This window comes from Pecten maximus, chromosome 17 (genome assembly GCF_902652985.1).
Source record: "Pecten maximus chromosome 17, xPecMax1.1, whole genome shotgun sequence".
Taxonomy (NCBI): domain Eukaryota; kingdom Metazoa; phylum Mollusca; class Bivalvia; order Pectinida; family Pectinidae; genus Pecten; species Pecten maximus.
In genome coordinates this window covers 32,369,273-32,393,948 of record NC_047031.1, presented here as the reverse complement: position 1 = coordinate 32,393,948, position 24,676 = coordinate 32,369,273, and the positions used below count along the sequence as shown (strand labels likewise).

Here is a 24,676-nt window from a genome sequence, read left to right as displayed (position 1 = left end):
TCTTTCTTTACCCTCGCCAAAATACAGCTTATATTTTAAGACACTGACCATGTATTCTCTATGTATCTTCAATGTCAAAAGAGGAAAATGAGGTAATTTTTGTAAAAATACAAGAGGCCCAAAATACCTGTATCACCTGGATATTTCAGTGAATATGGCAAAACATCTACATTTATACAAAAGAAGGATTTCAAATAATTTGCTATTTTTCACCTATTGACCTTTGCACCTTAGACCCACCTTTCGTACATATTGTATTTCCATTGATTTACACCTAATTTGGATAACATTACATTCCTTTAAGAAGAAGGCTTTTGAAGAAATTACGATACTAACCTATTAGGCGAGGGGCAGATCCATGGTTATAGTATGCAAAACGGGTTGATTTTTCAACCGCAGATGCTTCATGCTTCATACAATAAATACTTTCACTCCTGCAGAAGAAGCAGTATTTTTATGAATTAATTATATTTCCACTATTGGGTCCTGTCCCTCAGGTCCCTTGTGTGCCGTCTGGTTACACAAACTTGATTTCCCTTCACACAAGGATGCTTCAAACCAAATCTTTTCATTAATTCCTACAGAAGGACAAATTATTTTGAAGAATTCACTACATATATCTATGCCTAAAGGCCCCACCCCTTCTGGCCCCTCGGGCTAGACCTACTATTGATACCAAATTTTCTCTTAATTACCCAAGAATGTTTGAGACCAATATGAACCAATCCTTTTGATCTAATAGAAGAAGAAGGATTTTAAAGATTTTGCTATATTTTCCCTTTTGGGCTATGCCCTTAAGGCTCCTGTTGGACCAGATACCATTTATATGTAGGTTTCCTCTTTCCAAAGGATGCTTCAGAGCAATTAAGTGGTCAAAATCCACCAAATCATTCAGGACAAGTAGCAATGAACAGATGACAGAAAAAAGATGCCATACAGTGGATGCCAGAGGCTGCGACATACCATGATAACTTGAAGTGAACTACATTGAAAAAAAAAAAAACAGACAAAAACATGGGCCATTTGCTAGGGGAGGTAATTCACTTTGGAGACGTTCTGTTAAAAGTGTTGTGGATAAAAGGCATAATGACAATTTTCAACACCGAATTTACAACTTTATGTACTTAATGTTATAACACATTCAAGTTGGCGAAAGTGATAATTAATCCTTTATGGTCAACATCGGTACCAAAATGTTCTTGACGCATTTAGCTATCCAAGTTAAATCTCGCGGTGTACGAGACTTGCCAGCATCACAGTTATGGTGGACGTCGTCTAGACCGGTCGCGAGTGCAGACAGATTTGACAGCTGTAGATTGTCATCGCGGTTCCTTTTATTGATGTAAGTAGCCATACTTGTTGCTTTTGGTAAGTCCCTTCCTGTCACTGTCGAGTTGCAATCAAATCAAGTATTTCAGAGACATAGAAAGGTTAAAAGTACCTCGCGTGGAAATGTCAACATGCCCATGCTGTGGTCACGTTTCGTCATGTCCCTGGAGAAATGGAAATAAATTGGTGACACAAGAGGGGGGATATATACGACTGATGCCATTAACCTTATATGCTATCCATACTTCTATAATTTCATTCAAATTGTCAAACTCTAAGTCGTGTTACGGTGTAGTAGGCTACTTTGGAGTATGCGGTTTGATAACCTCAGGTAACATGTACAGGTGATCATTACTTTGACAGACAAGCTAAGCTTTGCCCAGTGCCCGTGGGTAAGTATTTTAGATCGCGGAAGCCGCTTAACTGTCAAGACATTACCTTGGAAAGTTATCCTACAAATGTATGTTATAAAGAGTCGCTATCGGAGTCCGCTTATCTTTATGTCTACGCCTACGAATCTGAAATTTGTCAGGTGGCATGGACAGGATAACGTCTCCGTCTGTACTGGTATATGTTAATCTAGTCTGATTTTACTACCCAAATTAGGTAATATTCCCCACTGATGGTGTTTTCCCCTTTGTATGAAAACAAATTCCCCATCAAGAAAAAAACCATGAAACAGGGAAAAGTTCTCCAAACGGGGGAAATCCCTAAAATTTTGACAAAATATGTTAAAATTATAGCAAAGAATAACTTGGAAATGTTAAACACTAGCTATATACTTATTCAAGACAGCGCAGACCTTCATTTCCCCTTAATTTCATAATGGGTATTAGTACTGTAGTATTCCCCAAATCCTAGTTTAACCCCTGGTAGGCCAGTTCTGTAGAGCGTACATAATTTATTTATTAATAATCTGCAAAATAAGTTATTTTGTTACATGTCATATATTTTCTTTTATTTATTAAGATCAAAATTTATTCTTTTTAGACTAGATTAACTTCCCGATCCACATTCAATAAAAAGAATACAAGGTCACCTCCCTAAAATCTTTACCTCTGACTTAAATACTAGAGCAGAAGTTATGTACATTTGATATTGCCATCTAAATTCTTGACATGAAATTAAAATAGAACCAAAGTGTGGCTGTTTGATACAGCTGAAATACGTAATTACAGCAGTGACAGTCATTGATATACAGGCATAGTGTTCTTCACAGTTTAACCACTGGCCAAACAATAGTTTTATGTAAGAGAAAAATATGACCTGTCTATTCATTTAAAAATGGCCAAACAATAGTTTTATGCAAGAGAAAAACATAACCTATCTATTCATTATGCAGTAGGGTTGTTTTTAACTGATCACAACTTTAATGACAGCAATGCGGGATAAAGGACTTTTCTGATTTTTTTTAGTCTGGAAAAGACCCCGGTCTATTGATTCCTTAATTGGAACTTTTATTTGCACAGTTTACTCCTTATAAAATCCTTTATAAAGCCTTGATCCACCGTCTTTTAAAAATTAGAAGCAAAAATGTCCCAACTTAAATGAGTTAACAAAATTTATCTTAAATTTATTGACACATTTCTACCTCTGAAATGGTCAGTGCTCTAACAAGAGCAAAAACATAAATTTGAACAGATGAGTACTCTAGTCAACAGATAAGATATAATTATGAATTCATTTATGTCTTGTTTTGAAAGTTAAACATCTGAATTAAACTATAAATAATAATACTTCCTGTAAAAGAAAAATAATGCTCCAGTTTAAATTTAGACCTGGACTGTATTTTGCAGATATAAAAAATGCAACTAATTGTACACAAATTTGTCAAGTACTTTGTATACTTGGAAAGACAAAATCATTGATTTTTTATTTTTTTTTTTAAATACACAGTACATTTTATTTATGTATACAAAAAAAAGATGGCGACATGAAATATTAAATATTTATGTTAACACTGTGGAGTATTAAATATCAAATATTTATTTTAACACTGTGGAGTATTGAATATCAACTCCTTATGTTAACACTGTGGAGTATTAAATATCAACTCCTTATGTTAACACTGTGGAGTATTAAATATCAAAATTGTTGATTTAATTTCCTTAATTTTGATATATTGATTTTACATATATGTGATAGTTATGGTCGTCGCAGTAATAAATCTATATTAAAAGGCTATTGTTCATGAGTCTATTTCATAGATGAGCAATTAAGTTGTAAAAATATCATAGAAGATTCATTACAAGATTAGAAGATCATTTAAACATATTTTTCTTTGTGTATGAAAGTTATCTCCCTTGATTATCAGTAAAAACCAAATTTAATGGGATTTTTGTATTTTTCTAAACTAATAAAAGTTATAAACTTTACTGAATATAACACTCCAAAGTCCAAAGATAGCCCAAAGTTCTTAAAAATTAAAAGTTTTTGAAAATGTCACTTCAACCTGAAGTGCCAAAATTATAATCAGCGTCAGCGACTGTCAATATGAGCATGCGCAGACAAGTTTACTGACAATAATGAAAATGGCTTACAATGCTGCCTGAGTTGGCGATTAGCTAATGGATCAATCGACGAGAAAAATAAAGACGCAACAAGATAGCGAGTCATAAAAAATTGTATAAATATCGGTAACTAGCTATAGTAGAACTTTGCAAAGATGGAAGAGTGTGAAGAAGGCCATGTCAGTGGAGTCAAACGAGGAAATTGCATTGCTTCTGGAAAGTTTTGCGGAATGTACTGACAGGTTTGTAATGAAGTTCTGCTCGAGGTTACACTTGTTACCGTGCTGACAAATCACAGACACTATATAATTAAATGTTACCTCATTGAACCACAATAAAGGATTTTACAAGTATACTGTGTATTTGTCTTATCTGTAGCCATTTCCTTCATTTACATTCACGTACACATCAGTTTTTAAACACAGCAAGTGTGTTTGGCCCTGTGGTGCTCATATTTATGAGACTTTAAATTTGTGCACGAGTAAGATAATGTTTGTGTGTAATATTTTAAATGTGTTTTGATATTCTTAACTAGCTATGCATGTTACTATAACATAAGTGATTTTGGTAAAGCGGGCTATAATTGGGTTTTATATCATCACAACAAAAATGGTTCACCTACATCACTCGCTATGCTGTGATATGTGTCTGTGGTATTACGTGATATCTAAATGAAGCTAACAAGGCGTGGCTAAATATTCCAGTGAGGATGCAGAGTTTTGCAAATCTGTACAAATATGATATTTATTTCACCACAGTTAATCATAAAGATGAGTAAGTTTCTTTTATTCATAAATCTTATAAATAACTGTACAACACAACGAAGGAATGCCCCTTTAAGATCAATATTGGATTAAGCCGAAAAGCCAACATCAACCCCTAATTTGAATTTAATTTGTGTCTCTCGACTTTCCCATCTTCGATAATTTCCTAGAGTTGCTGAAAGTGAGAACAACATGCTGAATGTGAGAAAAACATGCTGAAAGTGAGAAAACAATCAATTTTCTTTGTTTGTTATACCTCTGGTTATGACTGTAAAGTGTGAAAAGCTTTAAACACCTCGGGTTGGGAACGCAGAGTCTTTGACAATTTCCCCACGGTTACATGTATTAATAAAAATTCCTATATGCAGAATCAAATGTTGGCCATCTAGCTGGGCACCTTACTGGATTCATATGGTACAGTGAGTCAAAAGTGGTGTGTTGACCTTCTAGCTTGGCTCCTTACTGGAGTCAAAGTTGAGATGTTGGACATCTAGCTGGGCTCCTTACTGGAGTCAAAGTTGAGATGTTGGACATCTAGCTGGGCTCATAACTTGATAAGTATGGTACAGTGTCAAGCTTGATGTGTTGACCTTCTAGCTTGGCTCATTACTGGATGAAATGTGGTACAATGAGTACAAAGTTGATGTGAAATTGGCCCTCTAGCGGGGCTCATTACTGGAGTCAAAGTTGATACATTGGACATCTATATAGCTAACTGGGCTCATTACTGGATAAAAAGAATCAAAATAAATAATAAAGCAGTTGGTTTTCAGTTTACAATGGATTACAATGCTAAAGTTCTCAAGTGAATACATGTAAATTTATTTTTATGTTGTACCGCAATGATTCAGACAAACTAGAAATAAGTGTGATATTTACAAAGGACTAAGTGCAGCCATCGGCCTCATTGTTTGTCTGTTAAGAGGTAACAATAGTAGCCATGGTGACCACAACAGTTTCACTTTATATCACAAAGCTGTAAATTGATAAATTGATTTAGTATAAATCATATGTTAGAACCAATGTTAGATAATAAAAGGCATAGAAAATGTAAATAGAAGTAATATACTGTGCTAACATTGTAATGATGTTTACCTGCAAAAGTCTCTTTATAACATAAAGCAGCTTAAATGAATATACAATGTATTTTAATTGCCTAGCTAGATAAAATATTGATATAGATCTAAAATGAATTTTTCTTGTATTTTCAGATTTGGATATTCGTCATTCAACAGACAGCTTTCCGTAATTCTGTATATCCACCTGCAAACTTACACACAGGAGAGATTTTTTTCACTGGCAATCATAATGAAGTATTATTGGTACAAAACAGAGAACTGGATTGTTTGTAGTTGAATCAGAACTACAATAAATGTGATGTCTTGTTAATTGTCATGCATGGATGAATGCATCGACAAAAATCTATTAGGAAAACCAGCATTACATATACAGCCTCACATTTGTCATCGTTGCCTTGACGATGAGGAGGAAACACCTGGTGGTTGTCGTGGTGACCATCTTCCTATGCTGGAACATTATGATGTATTACCTACTGGTGTCAAAGAACCCTGGAAAGGTTAGTTTTATAACAGACTTCATGTGTAGCCTGACAGGTAAGGAAATTTATCAAACCAATAAGGGAAAAGTTTCATAAATGCTACAAAAATATGTTTGTACATCAATATCATTTTACTTTAAACTTTTGGTGCAACCCTGACAGTTTGAAGCATTAAAAACCTGTAGAATGTATACACTTCAGAATAGACGTAAATAGTTGACCCCTCAACAAAGGGGGCTTTTTGGGGCCGATAAGTGTGTGTGTCCCCATTCCCAGTTGAAATGATTTTATGTATTAGCCAGATTCCCAGAATTTACAGTTTACTCCTGAAAATTTCTTTCCCGTTTCATTTGATTTCTTCCCAAAATGGGGGGAAAAGGCCCTACCCTTGAAATCAATGACTGGGATAATTTCAAAAATTATGGCAAGACTTAAATAATATTTAATAGGAAATTAACATTCAAGAGTAGCTATTGTAGACTATTGATGTTTTGAGTAATTTAATTACAGTGCACGCTGTCACGGCAGAAATAAATGTACAATACTTATTTTGTTCAAGTTGGTTAGTTTAGTAGTCTGCTCTCTGTCATAGCAGAAATAAATGTGTAATATTAATTTCATTGCAGTCAATCTCCTTTGAAGAGAAGTTAACATGGCTAGAGGCGGACATCAAACATGAACTGAAGGAGAACACAGGTCTACTGGAGCAGCTACGTAAGTTACGACAGGACGCAGGTGAGCACTTCTGTACGAGGTGGCATATTTAGAAATTCCATGCCAGGTATCCCAAATGTTTCAAGTTTTTAGATAATAGACATTCACATAGGCTCAGGGAATTTAATTTCTTAAAACAAATGAAGAAATAAAAAAACCAATATGGTTCCTCTTGGCATTAAATATCTACAATACATATCTTTACCTGCATTTTCTTTTGGACTTATTGGATTTTTCGAATAAATTAAGTTTTGAGAACTTAGATATCTATTTTATGTTTTCATCAGGAAAATACAAAAAAATGTTATTTTGCGACGTTCTGTCATTGATATCGTGCATAATTTGCTATAAAACATAAAAATATCAGTCCAAATGTAAAATATACATGCATCATATATGTATTGATACATTTGTACACAAAAAAAACCCACATAATATTGCATTGGATAACAATACAAATACATTTTATTAGATCATTCATAACTCAGGGAAAATCTTTACCTTTAGAAAGTGCTAATACAAAATGTATATAATGACTACTAAAACAGTTATATATATTTATAGTAATAGAGGAAATGGAATTTATAGAAAAATTTATTTAAATACAGGGTATTGACCAAGAACACTTACAGCAATGTAATAACCACAGGTAAATATTGTACCTTACGTGATAGTCACAGGTAAATATTGTATCTTACATAATAACCACAGGTAAATATTGTACCTTTTGTTTGTTTATTGTTCCTGTAGAGAGACAGGCACGACAGAAAGCACAGGAAGCTATCGAGAGACAAGCCGATCGGAACGTAGCACCTGTTGAGGGACCAGCTCAACACAGGACAGAGGCCCCTGTCAAGGTCCCTGTCAGGACTAACAATGAACCAGTCGACGCTAACTCGGTCATTCTCCCTATTCTAATGATAGCCTGTGACCGTGTATCGGTCAGCCGTAGCTTAGACCAACTCCTTAAGTAAGTACAAACTACTGCTGTGATCACCTGTTGGTCAGTTTTAGCTTGGACAATCTCCTTTAGTATTTGCCAGGCAGCCTTCCACTGGTACAGATCACCACGCAGATCATTTGTAACACTGGCTTTCTTCTGCAGTATAATACTCTGACAGTGATTAGAAACAGGTCATAATTCTTCAGTATCAAAGGGTGTTCTCAAGGGACAGTCACATATCAAAAAAGCCTCATCATGAATTTTATTGCTTTATTTAGCACATTTGTTAACATTATTAAGATGACATCTATACTAAAATAAGAATTATTTTGATTATTGTTTAATTTCTCAAAATTAATTTGGGTTCTCAATTCTAATAAAAAATAATGACATATGACTGACATGATGTCATGTGGTTAATTGTCTTTTGTAATTTGAGGAGGACATATGACCAATCTTTTCCTGTACTTGTAGCATAGTGTATGAAAGAATGAAGTAATGTCGTCATGACAACACTTCAATATTAACTTTAGTGACATGGTCTAAATTGATGTCTGTACATTTTTCTCTCCACAGATATCGTACGTCGCCTGAGCGTTTTCCAATTATTGTGAGTCAGGACTGCGGTCATCAAGCGACATCTGACGTTATACAAAAATATGTTGTCTCAGACAACATCATACACATCAAGGTTAGTACGAACTTGAGGAAGGACTCTGTCACGGCCAATGTTGCCTCTCTGTGATGTAATGTCACCTCTGTGTGATGTGTCATGGACAATGTCATCTCTGTGTGATGTGTCATGGCCAATGTCACCTCTGTGTGATGTGTCACGGTCAGTGTCACCTCTGTGTGATGTGTCATGACCAATGTCACCTCTGTGTGATGTGTGTGATGTGTCACGACCAATATCACCTCTGTGTGATGTGTCATGGCCAATGTCACCTCTGTGTGATGTGTCACGGCCAATGTCGCCTCTGTGTGATGTGTTACGACCAATGTCACCTCTGTGTGATGTGTCACGGCCAATGTCATCTCTGTGTGATGTGTCATGACCAATGTCGCCTCTGTGTGATGTGTTACGACCAATGTCGCCTCTGTGTGATGTGTCACGGCCAATGCCACCTCTGTGTGATGTGTCATGGCCAATGTCATCTCTGTGTGATGTGTCATGACCAATGTCACCTTTGTGTGATGTGTCACGGTCAATGTCACCTCTGTGTGATGTGTCACGGTCAATGTCATCTCTGTGCGATGTGTCATGACCAGTGTCACCTCTGTGTGATGTGTCATGGCCAGTGTCACCTCTGTGTGATGTGTCACGGTCAATGTCATCTCTGTGTGATGTGTCACGGCCAATGTCACCTCTGTGTGATGTGTCACGGTCAATGTCATCTCTGTGTGATGTGTCATGGCCAATGTCATCTCTGTGTGATGTGTCATGACCAATGTCATCTCTGTGTGATGTGTCATGGCCAATGTCACCTCTGTGTGATGTGTCACGGCCAATGTCACCTCTGTGTGATGTGTCACGGCCAATGTCACCTCTGTGTGATGTGTCATGACCAATGTCACCTCTGTGTGATGTGTCACGGCCAATGTCACCTCTGTGTGATGTGTCATGACCAATGTCGCCTCTGTGTGATGTGTCACGACCATTGTCGCCTCTGTGTGATGTGTCACAGCCAATGTCACCTCTGTGTGATGTGTCATGACAAATGTCACCTCTGTGTGATACGTCACGGCCAATGTCACCTCTGTGTGATGTGTCACGGCCAATGTCACCTCTGTGTGATGTGTCATGACCAATGTCACCTCTGTGTGATGTGTCACGGCCAATATCACCTCTGTGTGATGTGTCATGGCCAATGTCACCTCTGTGTGATGTGTCACAATCAATGTCACCTCTGTGTGATGTGTCATGGCCAATGTCACCTCTGTGTGATGTGTCACGGCCAATGTCACCTCTGTGTGATGTGTCACGGCCAATGTCGCCTCTGTGTGATGTGTCATGACCAATGTCACCTCTGTGTGATGTGTCACGGCCAATGTCATCTCTGTGTGATGTGTCATGACCAATGTCGCCTCTGTGTGATGTGTTACGACCAATGTCGCCTCTGTGTGATGTGTCACGGCCAATGCCACCTCTGTGTGATGTGTCATGGCCAATGTCATCTCTGTGTGATGTGTCATGACCAATGTCACCTTTGTGTGATGTGTCACGGTCAATGTCACCTCTGTGTGATGTGTCACGGTCAATGTCATCTCTGTGCGATGTGTCATGACCAGTGTCACCTCTGTGTGATGTGTCATGGCCAGTGTCACCTCTGTGTGATGTGTCACGGTCAATGTCATCTCTGTGTGATGTGTCACGGCCAATGTCACCTCTGTGTGATGTGTCACGGTCAATGTCATCTCTGTGTGATGTGTCATGGCCAATGTCATCTCTGTGTGATGTGTCATGACCAATGTCATCTCTGTGTGATGTGTCATGACCAATGTCGCCTCTGTGTGATGTGTCACGACCAATGTCGCCTCTGTGTGATGTGTCACAGCCAATGTCACCTCTGTGTGATGTGTCATGACAAATGTCACCTCTGTGTGATACGTCACGGCCAATGTCACCTCTGTGTGATGTGTCACGGCCAATGTCACCTCTGTGTGATGTGTCATGACCAATGTCACCTCTGTGTGATGTGTCACGGCCAATATCACCTCTGTGTGATGTGTCATGGCCAATGTCACCTCTGTGTGATGTGTCACGGTCAATGTCACCTCTGTGTGATGTGTCATCGCCAATGTCACCTCTGTGTGATGTGTCACGGCCAATGTCACCTCTGTGTGATGTGTCACGGCCAATGTCGCCTCTGTGTGATGTGTCATGACCAATGTCACCTCTGTGTGATGTGTCACAGACAATGTTGCCTCTGTGTGATGTGTCACGGTCAATGTCATCTCTGTGTGATGTGTCACGGCCAATGTCATCTCTGTGTGATGTGTCATGGCCAATGTCATCTCTGTGTGATGTGTCACGACCAATATCACCTCTGTGTGATGTAATGTCACCTCTGTGTGATGTGTCATGGCCAATATCACCTCTGTGTGATGTGTCACGGCCAATGTCGCCTCTGTGTGATGTGTCATGGCCAATGTCACCTCTGTGTGATGTGTCACGGCCAATGTCGCCTCTGTGTGATGTGTCACAGCCAATATCACCTCTGTGTGATGTGTCATGGCCAATATCACCTCTGTGTGATGTGTCATGGCCAATGTCACCTCTGTGTGAAGTGTCACGGCCAATATCACCTCTGTGTGATGTAATGTCACCTCTGTGTGATGTCACGGCCAATGTCATCTCTGTGATGTGTCATGGCCAATGTCACCTCTGTGTAATGTGTCACAGCCAATGTCAACTCTGTGTGATGTGTCACGGCCAATGTCACCTCTGTGTAATGTGTCACGGCCAATATCGTCTCTGTGTGATGTGTCATGGCCAATGTCACCTCTGTGTGATGTGTCACGGCCAATATCGTCTCTGTGTGATGTGTCACGACCAATATCACCTCTGTGTGATGTGTCACGGCCAATGTCGCCTCTGTGTGATGTGTCACGGCCAATGTCGCCTCTGTGTGATGTGTCACGGCCAATGTCACCTCTATGTGATGTGTCATGGTCAATGTAACCTCTGTGTGTTGTGTCACGACCAATGTCATCTCTGTGTGATGTGTCATGGCCAATGTCGCCTCTGTGTGATGTGTCACGGTCAATGTAACCTCTGTGTGATGTGTCACGGCCAATGTCGCCTCTGTGTGATGTGTCATGGCCAATGTAACCTCTGTGTGATGTGTCACGGTCAATGTAACCTCTGTGTGTTGTGTCACGACCAATGTCATCTCTGTGTGATGTGTCATGGCCAATATCACCTCTGTGTGATGTGTCACGGCCAATGTCACCTCCGTGTGATGTGTCATGACCAATGTCATCTCTGTGTGATGTGTCATGGCCGGTGTCACCTCTATGTGATGTGTCACGGTCAATGTCACCTCTATGTGATGTGTCATGGCCAATATCACCTCTGTGTGATGTGTCACGGCCAATGTCACCTCTGTGTGATGTGTCACGGCCAAAGTCACCTCTGTGTGATGTGTCACGGCCAATGTCACCTCTGTGTGATGTGTCATGACCAATGTCACCTCTGTGTGATGTGTCATGGCCAATGTCGCCTCTGTGTGATGTGTCACGATCAATATCGCCTCTGTGTGATGTGTCATGGCCAATGTCACCTCTATGTGAGGTGTCACGGCTAATGTCACCTCTGTGTGATGTGTCATGGCCAATGTCACCTCTGTGTGATGTGTCACGGCCAATATCACCTCTGTGTGATGTGTCATGACCAATGTCACCTCTGTGTGATGTGTCACGGCCAATGTCACCTCTGTGTGATGTGGCATGGTCAATGTAACCTCTGTGTGATGTGTCATGACCAATGTCGCCTCTGTGTGATGTGTCATGACCAATGTCGCCTCTGTGTGATGTGTCATGACCAATGTCACCTCTGTGTGATGTGTCATGACCAATGTCACCTCTGTGTGATGTGTCATGACCAATGTCACCTCTGTGTGATGTGTCATGACCAATGTCACCTCTGTGTTATGTGTCATGACCAATGTCACCTCTGTGTGATGTGTCACGGCCAATGTCGCCTATGTGTGATGTGTCATGGCCAATGTCACCTCTGTGTGATGTGTCATGGTCAATGTAACCTCTGTGTGATGTGTCACGGCCAATGTCATCTCTGTGTGATGTGTCACGGCCAATGTCACCTCCGTGTGATGTGTCATGACCAATGTCACCTCTGTGTGATGTGTCATGACCAATGTCACCTCTGTGTGATGTGTCATGACCAATGTCACCTCTGTGTGATGTGTCATGACCAATGTAACCTCTGTGTGATGTGTCACGGTCAATGTCGCCTCTGTGTGATGTGTTATGACCAATGTCACCTCTGTGTGATGTGTCACGGTCAATGTCACCTCTGTGTGATGTGTCATGACCAATGTCACCTCTGTGTGATGTGTCATGACCAATGTCACCTCTGTGTGATGTGTCATGACCAATGTCACCTCTGTGTGATGTGTCACGGTCAATGTCGCCTCTGTGTGATGTGTCATGGTCAATGTAACCTCTGTGTGATGTGTCACGGCCAATGTCATCTCTGTGTGATGTGTCACGGCCAATGTCACCTCTGTGTGATGTGTCATGACCAATGTCACCTCTGTGTGATGTGTCATGACCAATGTCACCTCTGTGTGATGTGTCATGACCAATGTCACCTCTGTGTGATGTGTCATGACCAATGTCACCTCTGTGTGATGTGTCATGACCAATGTCACCTCTGTGTGATGTGTCATGACCAATGTCACCTTTGTGTGATGTGTCATGGTCAATGTCTTGATGTACAATTGAACTTATTCTAAAACCATCTCTATATGATTTAATCTTTCTTATAACAATCTGTTGTATTGGCTTAAAAATTCATGTTATGAGCCATGTTATGAGCCCATAACGTAAAGAATGACATTGTCATTTGTATAATCGCTTTCGATTGGCTGATACAGGGTCGTAAAAGTCCGACATTACTTAGCAAACCCTGAGTATAATGGTCATTGTAATGTAACAAAAACTTGTCTATAAAAGTTGGTCAATTGAGTATGGGACAACGCAATTGTTGTAACATCAGATAAGTTTATGTAACTTGGTTGAGGTATGATTTGATAAGATTGTTCTGTGATGTAATTGTTGTATCCACTACCAAGACACTACCCCACTTGCTCAAGGTAACATACAACTACCCAATTCTTCGAAATATTGTTCAGTGAGGAAGCCACCAACTACTACAAAACGACCCTGACACAATATCACGCTGACTTTTCATAGATTGATAAACCTAGCAAATACTTTTTCTACTGTTTCAGCAACCTGACCTTAGTGAAATAGAGCTGCCCTGGCCGAAGAAAAAGTTCAGTGGTTATTATAAAATCGCTCGTCATTACAAGTGGGCTCTCAACCAGATCTTCCATCATTTCAACCACTCGGCTGTCATCATAGTAGAAGGTGAGAGGTCATAGTGGAAGGTGAAAGGTTACTGACTGTAAACAGTTGGAACAGATGTCATAAATGTGACTTTGTGCAAAAAAATTTTTTTCTTTAAATGAACCTCAAAAACGTACCTGCGCACTGTACAGGAGTGCACACTATACCCGAATATTTACGGTACATTGTTATCTATGACATCATTAACAAAGGTAGCAATTGTCAGTATTGTGACGTCATCATAATGGATAGTACAGAGGTCAAGATCTAATGAGTACATGAGTATCACTCCAGTGTGATTTGAAATTTGTTAAATGAGTTGAATAATTTGATTCTTCACAGTCCTAATTATTAGGTGAGTGACAGTTTGAATTATGTATTATAACAATCTTATTCATATTGTATTGATTTTGATCAAACTCCACACACTGATAAAGGACCAATATCTCAAGACAGCTTTAGTGATTCTAGGTCAAGGTCAATGTCACTGTTACTATTTTTAGTGCGAGCCTGTACGGGACATGTTACTATTTTTAGTGCAGGCCTGTACGGGACATGTTACTATTTTTAGTGCGGCCTGTACGGGACATGTTACTATTTTTAGTGCGGGCCTGTACGGGACATGTTACTATTTTTAGTGCAGGCCTGTACGGGACATGTTACTATTTTTAGTGCGGCCTGTACGGGACATGTTACTATTTTTAGTGCGGGCCTGTACGGGACATGTTACTATTTTTAGTGCGGGCCTGTACGGGACATGTTACTATTTTTAGTGCGGGCCTGTACGGGACATGTTACTATTTTTAGTACGGGTCTGTACAGGACATGTTACTATTTTTAGTGCGGGCCTGTACGGGACATGTTACTATTTTTAGTGCGGCCTGTACGGGACATGTTACTATTTTTAGTGCGGGCCTGTACGGGACATGTTACTATTTTTAGTGCGGGCCTGTACGGGACATGTTACTATTTTTAGTGCGGCCTGTACGGGACATGTTACTATTTTTAGTGCGGGCCTGTACGGGACATGTTACTATTTTTAGTGCGGGCCTGTACGGGACATGTTACTATTTTTAGTGCGGGCCTGTACGGGACATGTTACTATTTTTAGTGCGGGTCTGTACAGGACATGTTACTATTTTTAGTGCGGGCCTGTACGGGACATGTTACTATTTTTAGTGCGGCCTGTACGGGACATGTTACTATTTTTAGTGCGGGCCTGTACGGGACATGTTACTATTTTTAGTGCGGGCCTGTATGGGACATGTTACTATTTTTAGTGCGGGCCTGTACAGGACATGTTACTATTTTTAGTGCGGGCCTGTACGGGACATGTTACTATTTTTAGTGCTTGCCTGTACGGGACATGTTACTATTTTTAGTGCGGGCCTGTACGGGACATGTTACTATTTTTAGTGCGGGCCTGTACGGGACATGTTACTATTTTTAGTGCGGGCCTGTACGGGACATGTTACTATTTTTAACAAGGGCTGGTAGGGGACATGTTACTATTTTTAACAAGGGCTGGTAGGGGACATGTATTTATTTAGCAATACCAAGCAATTTCCAATGTGCTTGTCACACCTGTGTCTTGTGATATTTATGACATGGCTGTATGATATAAAAGCAATTGTCAGTTATGTGATAAATTATTAATCAAGTCTACCATGTGATTTATGAGGGGTTCTATTGTTTTTCTCTCCAACAGATGACCTTGACATCTCACCCGATTTCTTTGAGTATTTTGCGGCGACTTATCCTATTCTGACCTCTGACCCTTCACTGTGGTGTGTATCTGCGTGGAATGACAACGGAAAAGGTGGCATGGTGTCAGATGAACCAGGTAAGTCAGTGTTCAGTAACGACTCGGGTCAGATGAACCAGGTAAGTTTGTGTTTAGTAACGACTCGGGTCAGATGACCCAGGTAAGTTTGTGTTCAGTAACGACTCGGGTCAGATGACCCAGGTAAGTCAGTGTTCAGTAACGACTCGGGTCAGATGAACCAGGTAAGTTTGTGTTCAGTAACGACTCGGGTCAGATGAACCAGGTAAGTCCTTATGTTTGATATTGTTTGTTGTAACAAAGCAGTCCATCCAAAACATTTTATGTGTACATGTACATAATGTATAAGAAAAAAAATCCAACATTGTGTCTTCAAGAATAATTATCTTTAGTTGGAAACCTGATCATTTAAAAGAAGTTTGAAATGTTTATCTTGACAGAGCTACTCTATAGATCTGACTTCTTCCCTGGCCTTGGTTGGATGATGGAGAGAAAACTATGGCTGGAGATCGGACCAAAATGGCCAGTTACGTAAGTACTGATATTAAACATGTTATCTAGCTGCAAGGAAAAATTACATTATATCTATATGTAATATTACCAAATCTAATAAGATGTGTAAAGTGAAACAAGGATTTAACAGACTGAGTTTTCTATGTACGGAGAGGTTCAATGACATAAAGGACTACAATTCTTCAGTTGTCTACCGTATATATGTATGGTAACGTGATGCGACATGGTGGCAATAGATTTTTTAATCGCAACTAAATTTGACTTTCTGTATATTGATGAAATTTGGTCTGGAGTATTATTGGAAGCAAAAACATTACTGTATAAATGTAGGGTGTGGTTTCCCTATGGGAGGGGGATGGGGGAATAGCTAATTATAGAGATCCTTTAAATCGCCACTAGTCCTCAAAGTCTGAAGATATATAAATTGGTAAAACTTGGTATGGAACATAATTAAACAAAGGATCCAAATTATATAGATGGAGCACGTGTATGTTGCTCCCTTGGGGCAGGAGAGATGGGGGGCCCCAATAGGGGAAATAAAGTAAATTGTTTAAGATTATTCTTTAAGTTTGAACCAATATTATGAGTGGCAGCTATGAATATTGAAATATCCAGGTGAGCGATGCAGGCCTTGAGCCTCTTGTGTTCATATTTGATCAAATGATTGTCATTGAAGGAGAAACAATTTGATATAATTATTTTCACCTTGCCACTTTTTTCTCACTCAGTTCGAGTTGTTATGAATAGCCTAAATGGTAACTTGTTTGAATTATCGTGGATTCAATTGATCTACACTAGTGGTGGGCCGATGATAAAAAATCATTGAAAATTAGCCGGAAAAAAAATAACAAAACCGATTAACGATGACGATTTGGAAAAAGCAACTAATTAGAAATTTTGGAAGTGTTCATTAATCTTCATAAATTTCGTGTTATATTCAATTATTATTATAGATTTTTGGATAGATAGATGTTGACAATGTTTGATAATTCTGGCAGGCTTTGAAACAAATTGATGTATATTATATTCAATTAAAATGACACCTTGGATAGATAGATGTTTACTTTATTTGATAATCCTGGCAGATTTTGGGATGACTGGATGCGTCACCAGGACCAAAGGAAGGAACGCGTTTGTATACGTCCCGAGATTTGTAGGACGAGTACATTCGGCAAGAAAGGAGTGAGTCTGTAAGTGAAACCTGAGATCATGAGTATCATTAACAAGCTCAGAAGATCATGGTAAAATAGCATTAGGGCTATTCCATTAAAATATCTACATGACCCCAGGACTCCAAAACAAATCACTTCTATCCATGGTTGGATTTCCTTAGTATAAGTTCTATGTAATTTAGTAAATAAATTCTATGGGTGGTACCCCTTAACAAAACCTGGTGTCCCGGGGTGGGGTAGATGTTTTACTGGAATAGCCCTTACGTGTATCATCATTACTAAAAAATAGTGCTACAGTATATATAATAACTGTGGTTAGAAAGAAAGGCCATGGGAATTGTCTGAAGGACTATAATTCATTTACCTTGATGTCACTTAACATTGAAATCTTCAGTCAAATATTTCCTATAAATGACCTGTATTGGAAAATGGTGCAACAAAAACTATACATCAAACAATTTATAAAAAATATGACTTTTTGAAGGAACAGTCAGGCGAGAAGTAATCATTTAAATCATACTATGGGTTATACTTTGAAATTTACATCCTTCAAGATGCCTCCAGAAAAAAAGGCTATGCATGGAGCAATCACAGCTTTAATATTATATGGTAGTGTTTGAATTAATAAAATCTAATACTATGTATTTAAGTTTTGTGTGTGGCTATGTACATGTATAAACACATAATATATCTATTCTATTTTCACAGGGGTTTATTTTATGAAAAACATTTAAAACACATAAAGCTGAATGATAAATTTGTGGCATTCACCAAGAAAGACCTGTCTTACTTGAAAAAGGTAAGTTTAGTTATCATAGTTTATAAACAAATATAAGAATTCACTAGAATTGTGACCCCAATGTTATAGTGTAATATAAAACCTTCCTTGAAGAACTTTGATCTTCATATACAGTGGAACTTCGTTAACTCGAAGTCGACGGGACCACGGAAAAACTTCGAGTTATCCGAGTGTTCGAATTAAGCGAGTTATCGTTTTTGGTGAAAAGTTTGGTCAATATTTGTCAACATTATATAATCATTATAACTTCGCTCTGTCGCTCATCAGTTTAGTGTGAAGACTGGTCAATACATGTAAATATATATGTAATGTTTCGTTATGTCACTTGTAATTTGGTGTAGTTTTGCCGATATACAGTCACGATAAAGTTTCTTTCACTTAGTCACTTCAATAACGATCTGATGTGCAAGTCATGTTTGCAAAAGGTAAACGATAAAACGGAATTCGACAAAATAACAAGTTATTAATGTCGAAACAAATAACCGTTTAAGTTTAACACAGATTGCATACAAAACGTAACAGAACCATTACCTTTTATTGGACATATATAAAATACTGTTTGATCGGCCTACTTACTTTTTATTGATAACCACGCCATTTCCATGTGTATTAGCACCGGAAGTTGGGCTGCGCATGTGCGTATAAAATGTTACTGTAACTGAGTTGGCGTTTTATCCGATTTAATAGACAGCACTGACCGTTACAGTTGTACTCTGAACACCTCGGCAGTAATTACGCTATTGTTTCAGCAGTTTAAAGATTTAATAGGCGCCGGTGACTGTGTCATTTCTACACCTGTAAAAACATCAGCCGGGTAGATCTACCGGTGTGTCAGAGATTAGTTCCGCTTGAGCGAACGGGTAGATGAGTTGTTGACTATCGTGTGTACTGATATCGCCGACCGCCTTGGGAAATTACCTGATGTAAGTACAGCAGTACTTTTTATCACCAAGACTTGTTGTTATAAGATTCAACCGACAATTTCTTTTATGAATTCATGAAACACTTATAGTAGCATGTAGGTTAGTAGTGCCGATTTGTTCAGTATTACAAACGGAATTTAGCTCTTAAAAAATGTCGGCGTCTGCCACCGATCGACTAAAAATTATACTTCGAGTTATTCGAACATTTCAAGTAGGATTTTTAGCCCACCATCATCAGATGGTGGGCTATTCAAATCGCCCTGCGTCCGTGGTCCGTCGTCCGTCCGTCCCTCCGTCCGTCCGTCCGTCCGTCCGTCCGTCCGTCCGTCCGTCCCTCCGTCCGTAAACAACTCTTGTTATCGCTATTTCTCAGAAATTACTGAAGGGATCTTTCTCAAATTTTATATGTAGGTTCCCCTTGGTGCCTAGTTATGCATATTGCTTTTTGAGACCAATCGGAAAACAACATGGCCGACAGGCAGCCATCTTGGATTTTGACAATTGAAGTTTGTTATCGCTATTTCTGAGAAAGTACTGAAGGGATCTTTCTGAAATTTCATATGTAGGTTCCCCTTGGTGCCTAGTTATGCATATTGCAATTTGAGACCAATCAAAAAACAACATGGCCGACAGGCAGCCATCTTGGATTTTGACAATTTAAGTTTGTTATCGCTATTTCTGAGAAAGTACTGAAGGGATCTTTCTCAAATTTCATATGTAAGTTTCCCTTGGTGCCTAGTTATGCATATTACATTTTGAGACCAATCTGAAAACAACATGGCCGACAGGCAGCCATCTTGGATTTTGACAATTGAAGTTTGTTATCGCTATTTCTGAGAAAGTACTGAAGGGATCTTTCTGAAATTTCATATGTAGGTTCCCCTTGGTGCCTAGTTATGCATATTGCAATTTGAGACCAATCAAAAAACAACATGGCCGACAGGCAGCCATCTTGGATTTTGACAATTTAAGTTTGTTATCGCTATTTCTGAGAAAGTCCTGAAGGGATCTTTCTCAAATTTCATATGTAAGTTTCCCTTGGTGCCTAGTTATGCATATTACATTTTGAGACCAATACGAAAACAACATGGCCGACAGGCAGCCATCATGGATTTTGACAATTGAAGTTTGTTATCGCTATTTCTGAGAAAGTACTGAATGGATCTTTCTCAAATTTCATATGTAGGTTCCCCTTGGTGCCTTATTATGCATATTGCATTTTGAGACCAATCAAAAAACAACATGGCCGACAGGCAGCCATCTTGGATTTTGACAATTTAAGTTTGTTATCGCTATTTCTCAGAAAGTACTGAAGGGATCTTTCTGAAATTTCATATGTAAGTTTCCCTTGGTGCCTAGTTATGCATATTGCATTTTGAGACCAATCTGAAAATAACATGGCCGACAGGCAGCCATCTTGGATTTTGACAATTGAAGTTTATTATCAATATTTCTGAGAAAGTATTTAAGGGATCTTTCTCAAATTTCATATGTAAGTTTCCCTTGGTGTCTAGTTATAAATATTGAGTTTTGAGACCAATCAGAAAACAACATGGCTGACAGGCAGCCATCTTGGATTTTGACAATTTAAGTTTGTTATCACTATTTCTGAGAAAGAACTGAATGGATCTTTCTGAAATTTCATATGTAGGTTTCCCTTGGTGCTTAGTAATGCATATTGCATTTTGAGACCAATCAGAAAACAACATGGCCGACAGGCAGCCATCTTGGATTTTGACAATTGAAGTTTGTTATCACTATTTCTGAGAGAAAGTGCTGAATGGATCTTTCTCAAATTTCATATGTAAGTTTCCCTTGGTACCTAGTTATGCATATTGCATTTTGAGACCAATCTGAAAATAACATGGCCGACAGGCAGCCATCTTGGATTTTGACAATTGAAGTTTGTTATCACTATTTCTGAGAAAGTATTTAAGGGATCTTTCTCAAATTTCATATTGAGGTTCCCCTTGGTGCCTCGTTATGCTTATTGCATTTTGAGATCAATTGGAAAACAATATGGCCGACAGACCGCCATCTTGGATTTTGACAATTGAAGTTTGTTATCTCTATTTCTCAAAGTACTGAATGGATCTTTCTCAAATTTCAGAAGTAGGTTCCCTTTGGTCCCTTGTATTGCATTTTTGGACCAGTCTGTCCTGAAAACAACCTGGCAAACAAACAGCCATTATCGTTAAATCTCAAATTTCTTATATAGCTAGGATTCCCTTGTTTGAAAAGTACTGGAGGGATGTCTCAATTTGCACAGATTAGTAAAATGAAGGGAAAAGTAGAGAAAAGATCAATCTGACATGGAACCTATGAAGATCATTCAATGGTGGGCGCCAAGATCCCTCTGGGATCTCTTGTTATTGTTGGGACCAAATTTTTACTTCGTATTATCCGAGTTTTTCGAGTTATCCGAATTCGAATTTTCCGAGTTTTTTTTACTAAGATAAAGAGAGAATTCGGCCGGGACCGGCGAGGTACTTCGATTTAAGCGGGGTATTCGAGTTATCCGAGTTCGAGTTAACGAAGTTCCACTGTATTTAAATGTAAATAGTACAAGACAAGTTTAAACCTTGGACAAATTTGACTTTATGTTAATGTACTAATATTACACAACTATGACCCTGGGTGACCTTTGACCTCTTACATTTTAGGCACTGTCTGGAAAACAGTGACCTGTATTTGATCTCTGGTGAACTCTTCACCTCTGTGTGTATATATTACAGGAAAGCTGACCTGTTGACCCATTGACCTTTGTGTATGTATTGCATGAGAACTATGACTTCTGTTGACCTATTGACCTCTATTGTTATGTTTTACAGAAAATGACCTCAATGTTTATGAATTACAGGAGAATTATGACCCTTGGTTCACACATATGGTGTATGAAACACCAGAAGTGACGGTTGCGGAGGTGATGTCTGGCAGTAAAAAACACCTCAAGGCGTTACGTGTCACCTACACTACAAAGGAACAGTTCAAATCTGTGGCCAAGAGACTGGGCATCATGGACGACTTCAAGGTCAGTTGGAGGTCACAACTCACTCACTTGATGTTTTAGAAAAAGAACTACATGTAAATAGACATAAACAATGAAAATACAGAAATATCACTTGAAATATGTTATCCAGTAAGTAGCCCATGCTTTAACTCTGTAAGCTTGAACATATTTAGTAGAATTGCCATCCTTTTGTAACAGAATGCATGATCATTTATTTTAAATCACATCCTCTAATAGGGATTGAATCTGGGACCTCTGGCTTACTAGTCTTACACTCAACTGATGAAGCAAAAGAGATCTCTATCCGAGCTGTATATTGCAACTAGCATTTATCAGGGTTACATGTATTCTGTCTAGCTGAGCGGTATATTGCGGCTAGTATTTACCAGGGTTACATGTATTCTCTCTAGCTGAGCGGTATATTGCGACTAGTATTTACCAGGGTTACATGTATTCTCTCTAGCTGAGCGATATATTGCGACTAGTATTTACCAGGGTTACATGTATTCTCTCTAGCTGAGCGGTATATTGCGACTAGTATTTACCAGGGTTACATGTATTCTCTCTAGCTGAGCGGTATATTGCGACTAGTATTTACCAGGGTTACATGTAAGCGGTATATTGCGGCTAGTATTTACCAGGGTTACATGTATTCTGTCTAGCTGAGCAGTATATTGCGGCTAGTATTTACCAGGGTTACATGTATTCTCTCTAGCTGAGCGGTATATTGCGACTAGTATTTACCAGGGTTACATGTAAGCGGTATATTGCGGCTAGTATTTACCAGGGTTACATGTATTCTGTCTAGCTGAGCGGTATATTGGGGCTAGTATTTACCAGGGTTACATGTATTCTCTCTAGCTGAGCGGTATATTGCGACTAGTATTTACCAGGGTTACATGTAAGCGGTATATTGGGGCTAGTATTTACCAGGGTTACATGTATTCTGTCTAGCTGAGCGGTATATTGGGGCTAGTATTTACCAGGGTTACATGTATTCTCTCTAGCTGAGCGGTATATTGCGACTAGTATTTACCAGGGTTACATGTATTCTGTCTAGCTGAGCGGTATATTGGGGCTAGTATTTACCAGGGTTACATGTATTCTCTCTAGCTAAGCGGTATATTGCGACTAGTATTTACCAGGGTTACATGTATTCTCTCTAGCTGAGCGGTATATTGTGGCTAGTATTTACCAGGGTTACATGTATTCTCTCTAGCTGAGCGGTATATTGTGGCTAGTATTTACCAGGGTTACATGTATTCTCTCTAGCTGTGCGGTATATTGTGGCCAGTATTTACCAGGGTTACATGTATTCTCTCCAGCCGAGCGGTATATTGCGGCCAGTGTTTACCAGGGCTACAACATTAACACATGTATTGTTATTGTCCTAAAATAAGCCCTCCACCTTCAAATCCAAGGAGGAGTTTATGATACTGTAACATACATATTTTAGAGGTAAACTTACTTCAGTGATTTTCACACTGATAGTCTGGATCTGTTGCTAAATTATGATCGAGCTAATTATTATTCCCAAATATGTATGTTTAGGTAATTGAAGTAACCCAACATAAATTGTATCATATTACACACGTGCGTCCTCTTTTTGCTTACCATGAAGTGACCCATTTTTCTAAAGCAGATAAAGGATTTAATTAAATGTTTTTTTTATTACAGGCCGGCGTCCCTCGTGTTGCTTACCGTGGAGTAACCAGTTTTATCTACAGCGGACAAAGGATTTATCTAGCTCCTAAATCTGATTGGCAAAAGTATGACCTCACCTGGACGTGACCTTGACCTCCTGTGTAGATAACATTGAGATTCATTGAGGTCGGTGGAGATAGAAACCTGGACATGTGGCTAGGGTCACAGCGGTGTATTACTAAACACTGAATCTCCTGACAGCGTCTCGTAGACGACTTTACATACAGGCTAAAGTGGAGTAAACAAGTCAGTAGTATGACTTAACAACCCTCGAGGAAAACATTTATGTCACCAGGGACAACAAATTCACCATCAAAAGTGTTAGTCATAAATGATCGAAGTCTTCACCAGGGAAACAAGCTTAATATCGAAACTCTGTAGCCATGGCCAGAGAAAAAAGTAACTCTTGGCAATTTTTTTGAGTTATATATAATAAAATAAGGTTAAAATCCCCTGATATTTCTATTGATAGAGTTTTACATCCCCTGGTTCTGGCCTCTAGACTGGAATGATAAAAGGAAAAACTTGTATTGACTATTCACAGAGTTGTCTCATCTGGTCCTGGCCTCTAGACTGGAGTGATAAAAGGAAAAACTTGTATTGACTATTCACAGAGTTGTCTCCCCTGGTTCAAAATTTCTAGACTGGAATGTATTAATCCGAGCCCCACTCGATTTGCACTCTTCTCCTTCTAGAATATATCTTCCGGTCACTCGATTTGAAGCTCTTCTGCTTCTGGAAGATCTTCTACCTCTTCCGTCTCGAAACTGGAAGATTTCTCTTCCAAGATGGCGGCGACCATGATTTAAGTGTGCGAGTGATGAGCTTCACTAGAGAAGGATATATGACACATACATGCAT

At 39.1% G+C, this 24,676-nt stretch overlaps 1 protein-coding gene across 2 annotated transcripts; it reads left to right on the top strand.

Annotated features, from left to right (window-relative positions):
- Window positions 1-1,250: 1,250 nt before the first annotated feature.
- LOC117315404 (alpha-1,3-mannosyl-glycoprotein 2-beta-N-acetylglucosaminyltransferase-like) lies at window positions 1,251-24,579 on the top strand. Of its 2 annotated transcripts, none has more exons than XM_033869584.1 (12): window positions 1,251-1,342; window positions 5,815-6,179; window positions 6,788-6,896; window positions 7,626-7,845; window positions 8,395-8,509; window positions 13,794-13,932; window positions 15,620-15,754; window positions 16,135-16,225; window positions 17,293-17,397; window positions 18,088-18,178; window positions 21,962-22,132; window positions 23,789-24,579. In XM_033869584.1, the coding sequence occupies exons 2-12, from the start codon at window positions 6,084-6,086 to the stop codon at window positions 23,900-23,902; spliced, it is 1,386 nt and encodes a 461-aa protein (XP_033725475.1). In that variant the 5' UTR covers window positions 1,251-1,342; window positions 5,815-6,083; the 3' UTR covers window positions 23,903-24,579. The 2 variants fall into 2 exon arrangements, with proteins under 2 accessions (XP_033725475.1, XP_033725476.1); XM_033869585.1 differs by having other exon boundaries at window positions 6,788-6,875; window positions 23,789-23,999.
- Window positions 24,580-24,676: the final 97 nt, after the last annotated feature.

Coding starts and splice junctions, on each gene's coding strand:
- LOC117315404 (XM_033869584.1), top strand. CDS start 6,084: ATGAGGAGGAAACACCTGGTGGTTGTCGTGGTGACCATCTTCCTATGC. Junction 6,897..7,625: donor TAAGTTACGACAGGACGCAG/GTGAGCACTTCT, acceptor TTGTTCCTGTAG/AGAGACAGGCACGACAGAAA. Junction 15,755..16,134: donor CATGGTGTCAGATGAACCAG/GTAAGTCAGTGT, acceptor TTATCTTGACAG/AGCTACTCTATAGATCTGAC.